The 16948-nt window shown below is 44.7% G+C and overlaps 1 protein-coding gene across 4 annotated transcripts in view; it reads left to right on the forward strand.

Moving 5' to 3' along the window:
- The window catches only part of LOC120060307 (echinoderm microtubule-associated protein-like 5), an 81383-nt gene that overhangs the window by 41752 nt on the left and 22683 nt on the right, over nt 1-16948 (forward strand). For all 4 annotated transcript variants that reach the window (XM_039009506.1, XM_039009505.1, XM_039009504.1 and 1 more), the window contains exons 5-6: nt 15213-15398; nt 16279-16414. In XM_039009506.1, coding sequence (XP_038865434.1) covers nt 15213-15398; nt 16279-16414 — 322 coding nt within the window. The remainder of the gene's footprint in view (nt 1-15212; nt 15399-16278; nt 16415-16948) is intronic.

Raw genomic sequence — 16948 nt, forward strand, 5'->3', positions numbered from 1 at the left:
ATACAAAACAACAAACGTGAAAACCGAGACACTCCTATCTGGTGCAGAACACAAACACAGAGACAGGAAACAACCACCCACAATCCCCAACACAAAACAAGCCACCTATATATGATTCTCAATCAGGGACAACGATTGACAGCTGCCTCTGATTGAGAACCATATTAGGCTGAACACAGAAACAGACAAACTAGACACACAACATAGAATGCCCACCCCAACTCACGCCCTGACCATACTAAACAAATACAAAAACAAGGGAAAACAGGTCAGGAACGTGACAGAACCCCCCCCTCAAGGTGCGAACTCCGGGTGCACCCCTAAAACTCAAGGGGAGGGTCTGGGTGGGCATCTGTCCGCGGTGGCGGCTCCGGCGCAGGACGAGGACACCACTCCACCATTGTCTTTGTCCCCCTCCTTAGCGTCCTTTGAGTGGCGACCCTGGTCTAGGAACCTTCCCAAAGGTCCTTCCTAAATAGAGGAGATGGCTCCGGACAGAGAGGCGGCTCCGGACAGAGGGGCGGCTCCGGACAGAGGGGCGGCTCCGGACAGAGGGGCGGCTCCGGACAGAGGGGCGGCTCCGGACAGAGGGGCGGCTCCGGACAGAGGGGCGGCTCCGGACAGAGGGGCGGCTCATGACTGAAGGGCGGCTCATGACTGGAAGGCGGCTCTGGCGGCTCCTGACTGGCTGGCGGCTCGGGACAGACGGGCGGCTCTGGCGGCTCGGGACAGACGGGCGGCTCTGGCGGCTCGGGACAGACGGGCGGCTCTGGCGGCTCGGGACAGACGGGCGGCTCTGGCGGCTCGGGACAGACGGGCGGCTCTGGCGGCTCGGGACAGACGGGCGGCTCTGGCGGCTCGGGACAGACGGGCGGCTCTGGACAGACGGGCGGCTCTGGCGGCTCGGGACAGACGGGCGGCTCTGGCGGCTCGGGACAGACGGGCGGCTCTGGCGGCTCGGGACAGACGGGCGGCTCTGGCGGCTCGGGACAGACGGGCGGCTCTGGCGGCTCGGGACAGACGGGCGGCTCTAGCGGCTCGGGACAGACGGGCGGCTCAGATGGCGCTGGGCAGACGGATGGCTCAGACGGCGCTGGGCAGACGGATGGCTCAGACGGCGCTGGGCAGACGACCGACTCTGACCTGCTGAGGCGCACAGTAGGCCTGGTGCGTGGTACCGGAACTGGTGGTACCGGGCTGAGGGCACGCACCTCAGGGCGAGTGCGGGGAGAAGGAACAGTGCGTACAGGACTCTGGAGATGCACAGGAGGCTTGGTGCGTGGTGCCGGAACTGGAGGTACTGGGCTGGAGACACGCACCGCAGGGAGAGTGCGTGGAGGAGGAACTGGGCTCTGGAGACGCACTGGAAACCTGGTGCGTGGTGTAGGCACTGGTGGTACTGGACAGACCGGACCGTGAAGGCGCACTGGAGGTCTTGAGAGCAGGGCTGGCACCATCCGCCCTGGCTGGATCTTCACCCTAGCCCGGCAGATGTGGGGAGCTGAGATGTTGCGCACCGGGCTAAGCACACGCACCGGGGACACCGTGCGCTCCACCGCATAACACGGTGCCTGCCCGGTACGACGCCCTCTCTCTCCACTGGAAGCACGGCTGGGAGAGCTTTAGCGCCGAGCTGGCAGAGGACGTGCAGGGCTAGGGAGGCGCACAGGAGGCCTGGTGCGTGAGGCTGGCACAGTCTTAACCAGACGGCTAGCACGCACCTCAGGACGAGTATGGAGAGCTGTTCCCGGTGACATCAACTCCCCGACACGTTCAGTCGGGCGGATGTCGTGCCTCATGCACCAAACCAGCACCTCCCTCATAACTCTCTCCTCCAATTTCCCCATTAACTCCTTCACTGTCTCTGCGTCGCTCACCTCCAATTCCGCCCTGACCGGCTCCTTACGGTAAGCAGGGGGAGTTGGCTCAGGTTTGACTCCTGACTCTGCCACACTCCCTGTGTGCCCCCCCCCCCCCCCCAAGAAATTTTTGGGGCTGCCTCTCGGGCCTCCAGCCGCTCTGCCGTGCTAGCGCCTCATAATAGCGCCTCTCCGCCTTCGCTGCCTCCAGCTCTTCTTTGGGGCGGCGATATTCCCCTGGCTCTGCCCAGGGTCCTTTGCCGTCTAATTCGTCCTCCCATGTCCATTCCTCCAAATAGTGCAGCCTCTCCTGCTGCTGCTGCTGCTGCTGCTGCTGCTGCAGCCTCTCCTGCTACTGCTGCTTGGTCCGGGTTAGGTGGGTGGTTCTGTAACGGCTTTCTTCCTGGGATGAAGGAGAGGACCAAAATGCAGCGCAGTTTAGTGTTCAACATGTTTAATTTAACGAACTGTGAACACTTACAACAATACAAAACAACAAACGTGAAAACCGAGACAGTCCTATCTGGTGCAGAACACAAACACAGAGACAGGAAACAACCACCTACAATCCCCAACACAAAACAAGCCACCTATATATGATTCTCAATCAGGGACAACGATTGACAGCTGCCTCTGATTGAGAACCATATTAGGCTGAACACAGAAACAGACAAACTAGACACACAACATAGAATGCCCACCCCAACTCACGCCCTGACCATACTAAACAAATACAAAAACAAGGGAAAACAGGTCAGGAACGTGACAGTATAAATGTATGTGCATGTTATGTGTGAGTGAGAAGATGATGGATGGAGTGAGTGTGTGTGTGGGGGGCCTACTAGGGCCATGTAAGTGTGCACAAAAAAAGGCCAATGAGGATACAAGGTTAACTCGGTCCGTGTAGCTACGTCGTTAGCTATTTATGACTCTTATTGCTTGGGAATAGAAACTGTTCAAGAGACTGTTGGTGCCAGACATGATGCACCGGTACCGCTTGCCGTGCAGAAGCAGAAATAATAGTCTGTGGCTTGGGTGGTTGGAGTCATTAACGATTTTCAGGGCCTTCCTACCACACCTCCTGATATAGATGTCCCGGATGTTGTTTGCAGAGGAGGAAAAATTTAGTATTTTAAAGGAGAATTAAGCAGTGTCTCGGCTGTGTGGACATACCCTTTCAGTAGCTAGGTTTCCATCCAATTGGCGAGATTTTCATGTGAATATAAAAAGATCTGCATAAAGATAATATTATTTTCCCACTAGTGGTGTGTTTCCACCAAAGAGACTTGTTGTGGATAAAAATCAGTGCGTGATGATGTAGTGAACACAAAATGTAGCTTTTCGCTTAAGTTTTCATGTTCCAAATAAAAATGTAATGTTCAAAGTGTTTCCATCTCATTTTCAACTCTACCAATACTTTTGTCAGAAAAGCTGTTGCGTTAAATAGCAAATGTGCATACTCTGGACTTGGCACGTGCGTTCTAGCCAACAGCTGGTAGATACAGTGCAGGTATAGTCTGTTTACATGATAAGGTCAAACGGTAGTCAAACATCGGTCACCAGAATAAGACCCTCGATATTTATTGGAATGGAGCATCAAGCTCATCACCGTGCACTTTCAGCACCCTGTGAAGTTCATCATAACTTATTTCATGTAGCCTAATAAACTGCATGCTTTTCTGAGTAGTAGTGGAAGGACCACACACCATATCATCGCGTGACTCCAATTTTACTTCGATATGATGGTTATTATATTGACATTTGCGCATAAAGGCTTTGTCATGACTGTCCTGTGAGGATCAAAATGGGTCAGATCAGCTTGGCAATGGATGACAGTAACCAGACCATCTCTCACCCACAGAGGGGAGGGGAGGACGGAGCTGGTGGGGGTTGACAGCTCACACCCTGTCATAAATTAAAGGAGAGGAGATTCAGAGAACAACCCTCTCCAAATTAACACAGCAATGTTCCTTTATCTCCAGAGACCTTTTCCGCCGAAACTCTTAACACGTTCTAAAGCGAATACTGGAAAAATATTCCTAACAGAGAATGTGGGGAATGGTCAGAGGCGAGCTAAAGAATAATGCTTTCATATGGGTTGTTATTTTGTGATGTCATTAAAAGTGTTATAAGGGAAATACTGTAACTTGAAAAGTATATACACTACATGTACGAAGTGTTGTATATGAAATATAAAAATTATGAAAGTATTTTTGTTAAGATTGGAATGTGATTTTAGGAGCCATGAGATAATTTGTCTCCTATAAATTGTGCATAGTAAGTAGCCACGCTCTGAGTGAGGTCAACGAGTGTGTCAGCCTGACTGAACCATCCCTTTCGACCAGAGTGCATAAAAGGATTGGCAAATAAATACATTCACATTTAGACCAGGTGGGTAGGGGGATTCCTACTGATTCCCCAAATTCCTACTGAGTTAATTGTTACATTATTAATTTAATTGGGTAACAATTAAACATAGTTAGTTGATTCAATAAATAACAGTCATCAGATTAATGAAAGTAAAGTCACGACAATGTTTCCACCGCCATTTCTTGCATTATTAATTTTACCAGCACTAAAAGATCCCACCATGTTGAAAGAACAAATGATTGGTCGAGATTTATAAAATTGTACTGAAACTTCCTGTTTCCATTACACCTGTCGTGATAAAAAAAACGATATATCTTTACTCTCATAAAAACTGTCAATGAAAACGTGGTTAGCGTTCCTGCTGCATTCAATCCTGTTTAAAGACTACTTCTTTTTCTACTTTTTTCATCAAGGAGATCTTATATAAAAAAGCACCCATATCTCTGCAAGGCCTTGGTGCTCTTTATTAGATTCATGGTGTTCCACTTGAATGGTCATTAAACACTATACCACAGAGGATGTTTATTCCCCAAATGGAATTTAGACCAAATTGTTGTCTTTAGATAAGTATCATATTACAGGGATCTTCTGCTTTCATGATATCTTTTCCATTTAATTGAGTGAGCTTCTGTGTGTGATTGTGTGTTTATCATTGAAATATGCATTTGTCTACCTTATCTGTAATGTGAAGGTGGTCCCACCCCCATCCCTCATGATAATATACCCCTCTCCCACAACCCTGTGCTAGAACCCCTATGCAGCAAAGCAATCCTCTCTAAGTCTCTCTCTTTGTCTGTCTCCCGCTCTATCTCCTGATGCCAAGGCAATCCAGCAATCATCCCACATAATTCCCAAGCCTTTACCCTGCGGACCGTGTGACATCTGCTCTGCAGCCCTGTGCTCACTCAGCGATTATAGCACTCAATGCATCCAGGAGATTTAGCCCCAATAATCCCCTCACTACAGTCCCAGGAAAACATAGTTTCTGGGACTACTTCTGCCGCTTCCACCTCAACACAAAAGACAAGAGGGGAGCAAGAGGATCCACCATTAGCTAAAATCAGTTTGCGATCAGTAGGTCATTTGATTTGGCTTTGACTGTGATCTTGCTTGGCAGCCCTGTGCCTGGGACTTGCAGACACGCACACGTCTGGTTGAAAGATGATTAGTTTGCCTCTATAGCTGATTAAGCAGCTCCTTCACGTATGTCTATCACCATTAGGTGATACCCAGCTAACACATAACATTCTGAAAACCATATGTTTCTTAGAGCTTGGTGAGAGCGTGGTTGTCCTATAGTTATTTTGCATACTGTACAACCTTCCCACAACTTTCTGGGAATGGTGCAGGATAGTTGCTTGGCTTTGGAAAATTCTCAGCACATTTAAGGAATTTGACAAAAGAACGCAATTTTTGTTGGGTATTTCATTACATTATCAGAATGTTTCCTAAAAGTTCAAACATGGTTAAATTTAATTGTATTTTTGGTAATGTTCTAGGAATGTTCTCCAACAGGCTTGGCATTGTGAATGTTCTCAAATAGCTCAGAGAACGTTATACATCCTCCTGTGGGAATTTCAATACTTCAGCATAACATTTCCACCAGGTTTCCTCGTGGTTCTATTTAAACTCATGTTTTCAGAACATTAAGAAAACTTTCCATAAAAAATACAAGAAAACATTACTAACGTTCAAAGAATGTTCTAAGAATGTTATTGAAAACATATACATTCCGTTCTCAGAATCAACAAAACTCTCTTATCATCTATCTTTTTAAGTGTGATCAGGTGTGTTTGCCACACCTACTAATTGTCCACACCTGATCTTAATGAGTGCTTGTTTCCTTTGAAATGGGGTCTGTTTGAATAGACTAATATAAACAGCTTTGTATGAGTTTAAAAAAACAACAGGGCAAGCTCGCTCCATCCTGGTGGTGCAGTGGACTAATTCCATGGATAAAGAACAGAAGTTCAAATCTCATTGACATCGTGCCACATTGTTTGTATGATTAATGCCTTAGCAAATTAATTTCCATGTGTCCTATCTGTGGTTATAACTCAAAACAGTTAACCCAAACTAAGCTAGCAGTGTAATTAAAAGTCTTATTGAAACATTCAGTGTAAGTTTTATTATATATTTTTTTTACCCCTTTTTCTCCCCAATTTCATGGTATCCAATTGGTAGTTACAGTCTTGTCTCATAGCTGCAACTCCCGTACGTACTCGGGAGAGGCGAAGGTCGAGAGCCATGCTTCCTCCGAAACACAACCCAACCAAGCCGCACTGCTTCTTGACACAATGCCCAGCCGCACCAATGTGTCGGAGGAAACACCGTACACCTGGCGACCGTGTCAGTGTACACTGCGCCCGGCCCACCACAGGAGTCGCTAGTGCGCGATGGGACAAGGACATCCCTGCCGACCAAAACCTCCTCTAACCCGGACGACGCTGGGCCAATTGTGCACCGCCCCATGGGTTTCCCGGTCGTGGACGGCTGCGACAGAGCCTGGACTCAAACTCAGAATCTCTAGTGGCACAGCTAGCACTGCGATGCAGTGCCTTAGACTGCTGCGCCACTCGGGAAGCCCTTTCAGTGAAAGTTTTAAGGAAGTTATTTAAATAACTCAAAATAACCTAGAATTTCCTTTCTCAGAACGTTAATTAAACCTCCCAGGAAAAATTTCAGGGAACCATAGTAAAACGTTCTCAGAACCTCCCTGCAACTAAAAATGAACATTCCCAGAACAGACTAAATGTTCAATTCCATTCACAAAATGTTTTAAAAACTTTCTGTTTTACATGTCAGAAATGTTCCCAGAACCAATGAGAAACCAAAAATGTATGTTTCCACAACTTCCAAGGAACCAAATGTGTTAGCTGGATAGACACATCAGGTCATATAGGTGGCACACACACACATTCTTATAGACTCAAGCACATTCATACACACATTCTGTGCTGAGCTTTTACGGAGAACTTTATATTTGGAGGATTTAGACAGGCAGACGAGAGGCATGCAAACAGGGATGCTTTTAAAGCCTCCTCCGATAGTACCCTGGCACCAATCCGTCAGCAAGTATCTTTACACTGAGATTCAGTCATTGCTGTAAAATTGAGAATAAGTCATTAATTTCCATAATGCTCAGTGAAGCCGTCAGTGCCATGACATTGAGAGTCACTGTGGTGGTTATGAGTGGCAGGCAGAGAGGGGGAATGGTGTGGTGAGGAGGGGGAGTTGATGCCTGCCTGCCTGGCCTGGATGATGAATTACACCCTTTCCACGTTGATTACATTACAAGGTTTTCCTTTGAGTAGTGGTGCAGGGAAGTGCTGTGGTACATGTTACTGATTGACTGACATTCTGCAGATCCATGGCTAGGCACATAGTGTGGTAGAGCTTCCGCCTCTACTCTTTCCTCTGGACACACTTTGGCTCTCTGTTCTATTCAATAAGACAGCTCTGCCATGGTCTTTAGTGGCATTAGCAGCCTTACTTTAATAACTCCCACCTGTTTAGCATTACTTCTAATCACATTCACCAAGGAACAGAGGACATAAACATTTCCCCGGCCAGAGGCGTTTTTCTTTTAAAACCAAATGTTTCTAATTTTTCAAATAACAAACAAGACATGATGCCCTAAGCAATTTCTGACCATGACTCATAAAAAACGCAGCAAATTAATAGAATTTTTTTAGCCAAATAAATTGAATGAGTGGAACAGATTAGAAAGTGAAGGGACAGCTTGGTGAGTCTTTATTTTCCCTTCCTCTTGTATGTGACTCAACTCAAGTCTTGGCTGGGGAGCATCGGCTGGTCTTGCTGCTCTCTCTACTTTAAAAGACACTGGTTTTACTTATTATTCTATAGCAGAATTTAAGTGTTTCACTGAACTGTCATTACAGCTCACTCTCTCACACACACACACACACACACACACACACACACACACACTCTCTCCTCTCCCTCTCTCCCTCTCTCCCTCTCTCACTTCTCTCTCCCTCTAGCCTCATCATAAACCTTCCAGCCTCTCGTCTCCTCTCAGTAGTAATTCAGAGCATTTTGGGAATTAGCGGGATACCGCGTCTCCCTGTCTTATCAGACCCAGCACCGAAAACACCCATCCCCACTGCCTGGCTCCAACACAGGCTGAGATGATGCTGGCCTGTGATAATCGATCTCTCCTGTTAACACACTAGCCCTTGTAGCACCAAAGCACTGTGCTGACTGGGCTGATATTGGAGCCCATCCCTGGCTCCTGTCTTACCTCTGCAGAGGTACAGCTCTCTGATACGTCGGACACACTATGCTATACTCAGTGCCCTCACTGTTGAGATATTTCTACTATCTACAGACTCAAAAGTTGTTTGGATTTTGGATAATACTTTACTTAAAACCTGCATGTACAGTTGAAGTCAGAAGTTTCCATATGTGTTATTTCATAGTTTTGATGTCTTCACTATTATTCTACAATGTAGAAAATAGTAAAAATAAAGAAAAAATCTTAAATGAGGTCAGTTGAAGTCAGAAATGTACATACACTTAGGTTGGAGACATTAAAACTCGTTTTTCAACCACTCCACAAATGTCTTGTTAACAAACTATAGTTTTGGCAAGTCGGTTAGGACATCTACTTGTGCATGACACAAGTAATTTTTCCAACAATTGTTTACAGACAGATTATTTCACTTATAATTCACTGTATCACAATTCCAGTTGGTCAGAAGTTTACATACACTAAGTTGACTGTGCCTTTAAACAGCTTGGAAAGTTCCAGAAAATGACTTTAGAATGGCTTTAGAAGCTTCGGATAGGCTAATTGACATCATTTGAGTCAATTGGAGGTGTACCTGTGGATGTATTTCAAGGCCTACCTTCAAACTCAGTGCCTCTTTGCTTGACATCATAAGCAAATCAAAAGAAATCAGCCAATAACTCAGAAACAGAATTGTAGACCTCCACAAGTCTGGTTCATCCTTGGGAGAAATTTCAAAATGCCTGAAGGTACCACGTTCATCTGTACAAACAATAGTACGCAAGTATAAACACCATGGGATCATGCAGTCATCATACCGCTCAGGAAGAAGACGCGTTCTGTCTCCTAGAGATGAACGTACTTTGGTGCGAAAAGTGCACATCAATCCCAGAACAACAGCAAAGGACATTGTGAAGATGCTGGAGGAAACAGGTACAAAAGTATCTATATCCACAGTAAAACGAGTCCTATATCGACATAACCTGAATGGCCACTCAGCAAGGAAGAAGCCACTGCTCCAAAACCGCCATAAAAAAGCCAGACTACGGTTTGCAACTGCACATGGGGACAAAGATCATACTTTTTGGAGAAATGTCCTCTGGTCTGATGAAACAAAAATAGAACTGTTTGGCCATAATGACCATCATTATGTTTGGAGGAAAAAGGGGGAGGCTTGCAAGCCGAAGAACACCATCCCAACCATGAAGCACGGGGGTGGCTGCATCATGTTGTGGGGGTGCTTTGCTGCAGGAGGGACTGGTGCACTTCACAAAATAGATTGCATCATGAGGATGGAAAATGATGTGGATATATTAAAGCAACATCTCAAGACATCAGTCAGGAAGTTAAAGCTTGGTCTCAAATGGGTCTTCCAAATGGACAATGACCACAAGCATACTTCCAAAGTTGTAGCAAAATGGCTTAAGGACAACAAAGTCAAGGTATTGGAGTGGCCGTCACAAAGCCCTGACCTCAATCCTATAGAAACTTTGTGGGCAGAACTGAAAAAGCATGTGCAAGCAAGGAGGCCTACAAACCTGACTCAGTTACACCAGCCCTGTCAGGAGGAATGGGCCAAAATTCACCCAACGTATTGTGGGAAACTTGTGGAATGCTACCCAAAATGTTTGATCCAAGTTAAACAGTTTAAAGGCAATGCTACCAAATACTAATTGAGTGTATGTAAACTTCTGACCCACTGGGAATGTGATGAAAGAAATAAAATCTGAAATATATCAATCTCTCTACTATTATTCTGACATTTCACATTCTTAAAATAAAGTGGTGATCGTAACTGACCTAAGACATGGCATTTTTTTACTAGGATTAAATGTCGGGAATTGTGAAAAACTGAGTTTAAATGTATTTGGCTAAGGTGTATGTAAACTTCAGACTTTAACTGTATAGTGCAGTATGATTACACCTGTAGGCGTTTTACAATTTAACAGAGATCCAGGCTCTAGCTAAAGCTAGAGGAATAAATATTGCCAGGGGAGACATCCTCCATAGGCAAGAAATGAAAACGTTAATCTCTCTGTGTGCTCTGTTACGTGCCAGTGGTGCCAGTGTCTTGACATGGGAAACACGACACACACTCATCTCTCCTGTGATCTTATCGTCATGCAGACAGAACGGCTCTCTGGTTTATGGACTTTGTCCACAGTCTGGAATGTGCCCATGCATCCCAATTACCTTGTTCATAAACCATTGTGGGGCTTGATAGTGACCGGTGGTGGTGGAGACTTTGTGATGATGGTGATATCTGTCCTGAGGCAGGGTGTGTGTCTGCATGCTGATCAGCTGACTACAGCTCTGACCTCCAGCATGGGTTCACAACTGTGGAAATGGGTGAAGGCTTAGATTTTAGCTTGTGTATGGAGATGGATCTGTGTGTGTGTGGTGGTGGGGGGGGGGGGGGGGGGTGTTACAATTGAGATGTTACATGCAGGAACCCTACGTCATTTCAATGTGGATAATTGACTATTTGATCAATGAGTTTACAACCTATCTTCACCAACTCAAAAAGACAGCCAAAAGTTAGTTGAATTTCCAGTGGGCTATCAGTATGCTTTGAACCATCTATAAGCACAACCAAATTCCAATGGAAAAACAATGTTTGGTTTTTGGTTTAGTTGTTACCCAAATGTCTGTCACATTGCTTTCAAACATTTAAAAGCACAGCAACATTCAAATGGGAATACAATGTCAGATATTATGTTTATTTATGCAGAACAGAACAGAAAGTGTTATCACTTTTCTTCATCTATTAGCAGAACCAAATGACCTGGATTGCAGTTGAGATTACATTAACAGTATATGTTACTATACTAGTTAGTTAGTTAGTTAGTATATGTTAGTATAGTATAGTATACTGTATGTTTGTTTTACTCCATGTGTAAATCTGTGTTGTTGTATGTGTCGAACTGCTTTGCTTTATCTTGGCCAGGTCGCAATTGTAAATGAGAACTTGTTCTCAACTTGCCTACCTGGTTAAATAAAGGTAAAATAAAAATAAATTAAAAAATTAAAAAATATGGTGCAAGAGACCAATGCCGTTTGAGATTCTGCACAGATTATTACAGCAATTGTGAAGATCTCCAAAGACCTGTGACAAACTATGCATGCTACAAAGCATGTGAACACTCCTTCAAATTAGTGGATTTGGCTATTTCATCCACACCCGTTGCTGACAGGGGTATAAAATCGAGCACACAGCCATGCAATCTCCATAGACAAACATTGGCAGTAGAATGGCCCGTACTAAAAAGCTCAGTGACCTTTAACGTGGCACCGTCATAGGATGCCACTTTTTTTTACAAGTCAGTTCGTCAAATTTCTGCCCTGCCAGAACTGCCTCGGTCAACTGTAAATGCTGTGATTGTGAGGTGGAAACGTCTAGGAGCAACAACGGCTCAGCCGTGAAGTGGTAGGCCACACAAGCTCGCAGAACGGCACCGCCGAGTGCTGAAGCGCATAGCGCGTAAAAATCGTCTGTCCTCTTTGCAAACACTCACTACTGAGTTCCAAACTGCCTCTGGAAGCAAAGTCAGTGCAATAACTGTTTGTTGGGAGCTTCATGAAATTGATTTCCATGGCCGAGCAGCCGCATGCATGCCTAAGATCACAATGTGCAATGCCAGGCGTCGGCTGGAGTGGTGTAAAGCCCACCACCATTGGACTCTCGAGCAGTGGAAACGCGTTCTCTGGAGTGATGAATCACACTTCACCATCTGGCAGTCCGACGGACGAATCTGGGTTTCGCTTATGCCAGAAGAACACTTTCTGCCCAAATGCATAGTGCCAACTGTAAAGTTTGACGGAGGACAAATAATGTTCTGGGGCTGTTTTTCATGGTTCGGGCTAGGCACCTTAGTGAACGGAAATCTTAAGGCTACAGCATATAATGACATTCTAGACGATTATGTGCTTCCAACTTTGTGGGAACAGTTTGGGGAAGGCCCTTTCCTGCTTCAGCATGGCAATGCCACCGTGCACAACGCGAGGTCCATACAGAAATGGTTTGCGAAATCTGTGTGGAAGAACTTGACTTGCCTGCACAGAGCCCTGACCTCAACTCCATCGGACACCTTTGGGATGAATTGGAACGCTGACTGCGAGCCAGGCCTACTTGCCCAACATCAGTGCCCGACCTCACTAATGCTCTTGTAGCTGAAATGTTCCAACATCTAGTGGAAAGCCTTCCCAGAAGAGTGGATGCTGTTATAGCAGCAAAAGAGGGACCAAATGTCCATGATTTTGGAATGAATGTTCGAGGAGCAGGTGTGCACATACTTTTGGCCATGTAGTGTATCTTGAACATGCACTACAAAAGAAAACTTTTATATTTACAGTAACCTCAAAACATTTAAAGAAGATTTAACTGCTTGAATAGTTCCATCTGAGTCACTGGCATAATCAGTGGTGTAAAGTACTTAAGTAAAAATACTTTAAAGTACTAAAGTATTTTTGGGGGGTATCTGTACTTTACTTCACTATTTATATGTTTGACTACTTTTACTTTTACTCCACTACATTCCTAAAGAAAATAATGTACTTTTTACTCCATACATTTTCCCTGACACCCAAAACTACCCAAAAGTACTTACATATCAAATGCAAGACAGGAAAATGGTCCAATTCACACACTTATCAAGAGAACACCCCTGGTCATCCCTACTACCTCTGATCTGGCGGACTCCCTAAACACAAATGCTTAGTTTGTAAATAAAGTTCGGAGTGTTGGAGTGTGCCGCTGGCTATCGGTAAATTAAAAAATACAAGAAAATGGCGCCATCTTGTTTGTTAAATATGAGGAATGTGAAATGATTTTTACTTTTACTTTTGACACACTAATTGCATTTAGTTTTGATACTTAAGTATATTTAAAACCAAATACTTTTAGACTTTTACTCAAGTGGTATTTTACTGGGTGACGTTCACTTTTACTTGATCCATTTTCTATTAAGGTATCTTTACTTTTACTCAAGTATGACAATTGGGTACTTTTTCCGCCACTGGGAGTAATCCCATTCTTTAACTCAGTGGTCACCAACCTTTTCTGAGTCAAGATCACTTTTTTAAGACATGACTTAGAAAACGTAAGCCTATGCAACATTAACCAATTAAAACAGTTTTGTAGCAATAAGGTTAGTTCAGTAGGCTATAGACCCAATACATTATCACATTGGCTATGCTTGAATTGCCCTACCAATGTTGTTCTTCTCAGACCAAATATATTTAAACATTTGATGTATTTCATCACACTGGTAATACACCGAACAAAAATATAAACGCAACATGTAAAGTGTTGGTCCCATGTTTCATAAGCTGAAATAAAAGATCCCTGCAATTTTTGTACTTACAAGAATCTTATTTCTCTAAAATATTGTGCACAAATGTGTTTACATCCCTGTTAGTGAGCATTTCTCCTTAGTCAAGATAATCCGTCCACCTGACAGGTATGTCATATCAAGAAGCCGATTAAACAGCATGATCATTACAAAGATCCACCTTATGCAGCTTGTCCCGAGGACAATAAAAGGCCACTCTAAAATGTGCAACAGAGATGCAGCAATTTGAATGCACAGAGATGCAGTGATGAGATCCTGAGGCCCATTGTCGTGCCATTCATCCACCATTATCATGTTTCAGCATGATAATGTACAGCCCCATGTCGCAAGGATCTGTACACAATTCCTGGAAGCTGAACATGTCCTAGTTCTTCCATGGCCTGCATGCTCACTAGACATGTCACCCATTGAGCATGTTTGGGATGCTCTGGGTCGATGTGTACGCAGCGTGTTCCAGTTCCCAATAGACAGCAAATTTGTACAGCTTTTGAAGACAAGTGGGACAACATTCCACAGGCCACAATCAACAGCCTGATCAACTCTATGCGAAGGAGATGTCACGCTGCATGAGGCAAATGTTGGTCACACCAGATACTGACTGGTTTTCTGATCCGTGCCTCTACCTTTTTTTTAAAGGTACTGTATCTGTGACCAACAGATGCATATATGTATTCCCAGTCATGTGAAATCCATAGATTAGGGAGTAATTTATTTATGACTGATTTCCTTTTATGAACTGTAACTCAGTAAAAATATTTGAAATTGTTGCTTATTGCGTTTATATTTTTGTTCAGTATAGATCATTTGTTGTATTACTTGTGAGGCACAGCTGAGTAAGCATAATAATTTGCTTATTCTTTTTACTGGCCTGCATCTGATGGTCAGTCTGAGGGGAGGGAGAGAGCAGTGATGAGGTTGCCTCTCACCCCAACTCACCCCAACTCACCATCCCTCCTCTCTCCCTCCCTCCGCTGAGAAAAGGGGACACAGTCTTCCAGTTGATGGCGAAACTTAAGTCGCACTGCATTATTTCTGCCTCATGCACCAATTCATGTTGTTACTCCTGGGACCAGAGAAAGTAAAATATTCCTCGATATTAAAAAAGACACAAGCCGCTAATAATAACAACACAAGCTTATGGAAACACTTTGCTCTACTCATTCATTACAGCTGCAGTGCTGGTTGTAGCGCGAGTGGAAGTGACCACTGCTTTAACTTGTATTTTTTTTTTAAATGGAGACGTGAATCCAACATATCAAGTATTGAATGATATTATTAATGTAAGACTCTCAGTGACCGATGAGTTGGTTTATTTATTTATTAACCACCACATTAAACTCATTCTTCTCTCCTGTCTCCCATGTATGTTTCTGGGTTCAGTTTTGGAGCTTATGCGGCAACGCCCTGACCCCTAAGCGAGGAGTTTTTGGCAAAACGGGAGATCTCCAAACCATCCTCTGTCTGGCCTGTGCCAGAGACGAGGTCACATATTCAGGTGCCTTGAACGGGGACATCTACGTCTGGAAGGGCATCAACCTGATCCGGACAGTTCAAGGGGCCCACGGGGTAAGTGTGTGTGGTAGCTGGTTCCAACCAGCCTTAGTTCTGCCACACTTCCTGGTGGCGTCTCTTGTTTATGCGTCAGTAGTGGGCTGTAGCTTAGGGAATGCTAAGCAGCAGGCTCTCTCAGATCAAGAGATGTCATGCTCTGCGGCTCATGCGCAGGCTGGTTTTCATTCCCCTACAGCCAGCCCCCACACATCTGCCACAGACCTGCATTCACATTCAGACACAAAACTCACTCAATCACACTGCCTGCCTGCCTACACCCACCTTAGTGCTATCGTTAGATCCATCCAGTGAATGATTAAACAGGTCATCATCCATGTTCAACTCACACACCTGCGACTGAACAACTCCTCCATCCATAGAGCTTTGTTAATTTTGACTGATGAAAGCATACTAGAGGACATGTTTAGCAAGGTGACGGTGTGCCATGTAGCCCCTGTGGCTCTCTTTTATTTTGCTCAGTGGAAAGGATCAGCAGTTTACTACTTGGGATTAAATTATATCTGTGAGCTCAACAGCAGAATGCAGGGTTGGTCGGGTGGGGGAGGGGACTCTACTGTGGTCCATGTCTGTGCTTTGCACTCCAAAGAGACTTCTGGCTGGCTCAACCACAGGAATCCTTCCCGCCAATCACTGTGTTCCACAGCAGGCGGCTCCTGGAGCCTGCCAATAAAAAATATATGAGGGAAAAAAACAATGGTTCAAACGCTTTATGTAATGCACCGTTGTTATCTCTTCACGCAGCAGCAACGGTATAATTGTGAAAGCCTTGTTAGACGTGTCTGCTGCAGCAGAGCTGTTGCTAGTTGCTGTACCGCAAGTCTGTCTTGCTCATTTATTGTGCACCTCCCCACTGACAGACTGTCATTTCCTCCAGTCAGGGATTTTCAGCATGAATGCCTGTGAAGAGGGCTTTGCCACCGGGGGCCGGGACGGCTGCGTCCGGCTATGGGATCTCAACTTCAAACCAATTACTGTCATCGATCTCAGGGAAACAGACCAGGGATATAAAGGTGACATACAACTCCCCCCTCTTCTCATCTTCTTTTCCCACACAGAGCCAGTCCACAGGATGTCAATGTGCACTGAGTGGATAAATTAACCAGGGTGTTCTTCTCATGTTGTTCTTTAGTACAGGCCTTTTGTATACCGCTAGACTCTTTTCTATTACATCTAGAGGATGTATTCTAGGTCACTAATAGTTTTTTCCTTTCTTCTTTCTTTTGTTTGATTTGTGGTCTTGGGCCTAACAGTAGCTAGAGGTGAAAATAGCAGAGGTGGGTAACAGTGCGCAGGGCACTGGACAATCAGAGTACTACCCCTGTCCTTATGTGCATAGAAGTCCCTGTATTATATTGTTCCATTCCACTTGTTGGTTTTTCAGCCCAAAGTGTTGACTACATATTTACTGTATGTGCGTATATTAATATGTATACATGTATGAATATATGTATACTTTCATTCCTTCTTACATTTACTTACCAAAGAGACAGCAAACTATACTGTCTCCATAACAACCACCATATTGTGTAGTCATCTTGTATGTC

The sequence above is a fragment of the Salvelinus namaycush genome, chromosome 15 (genome assembly GCF_016432855.1).
Source record: "Salvelinus namaycush isolate Seneca chromosome 15, SaNama_1.0, whole genome shotgun sequence".
Classification (NCBI taxonomy): Eukaryota; Metazoa; Chordata; class Actinopteri; order Salmoniformes; family Salmonidae; genus Salvelinus; species Salvelinus namaycush.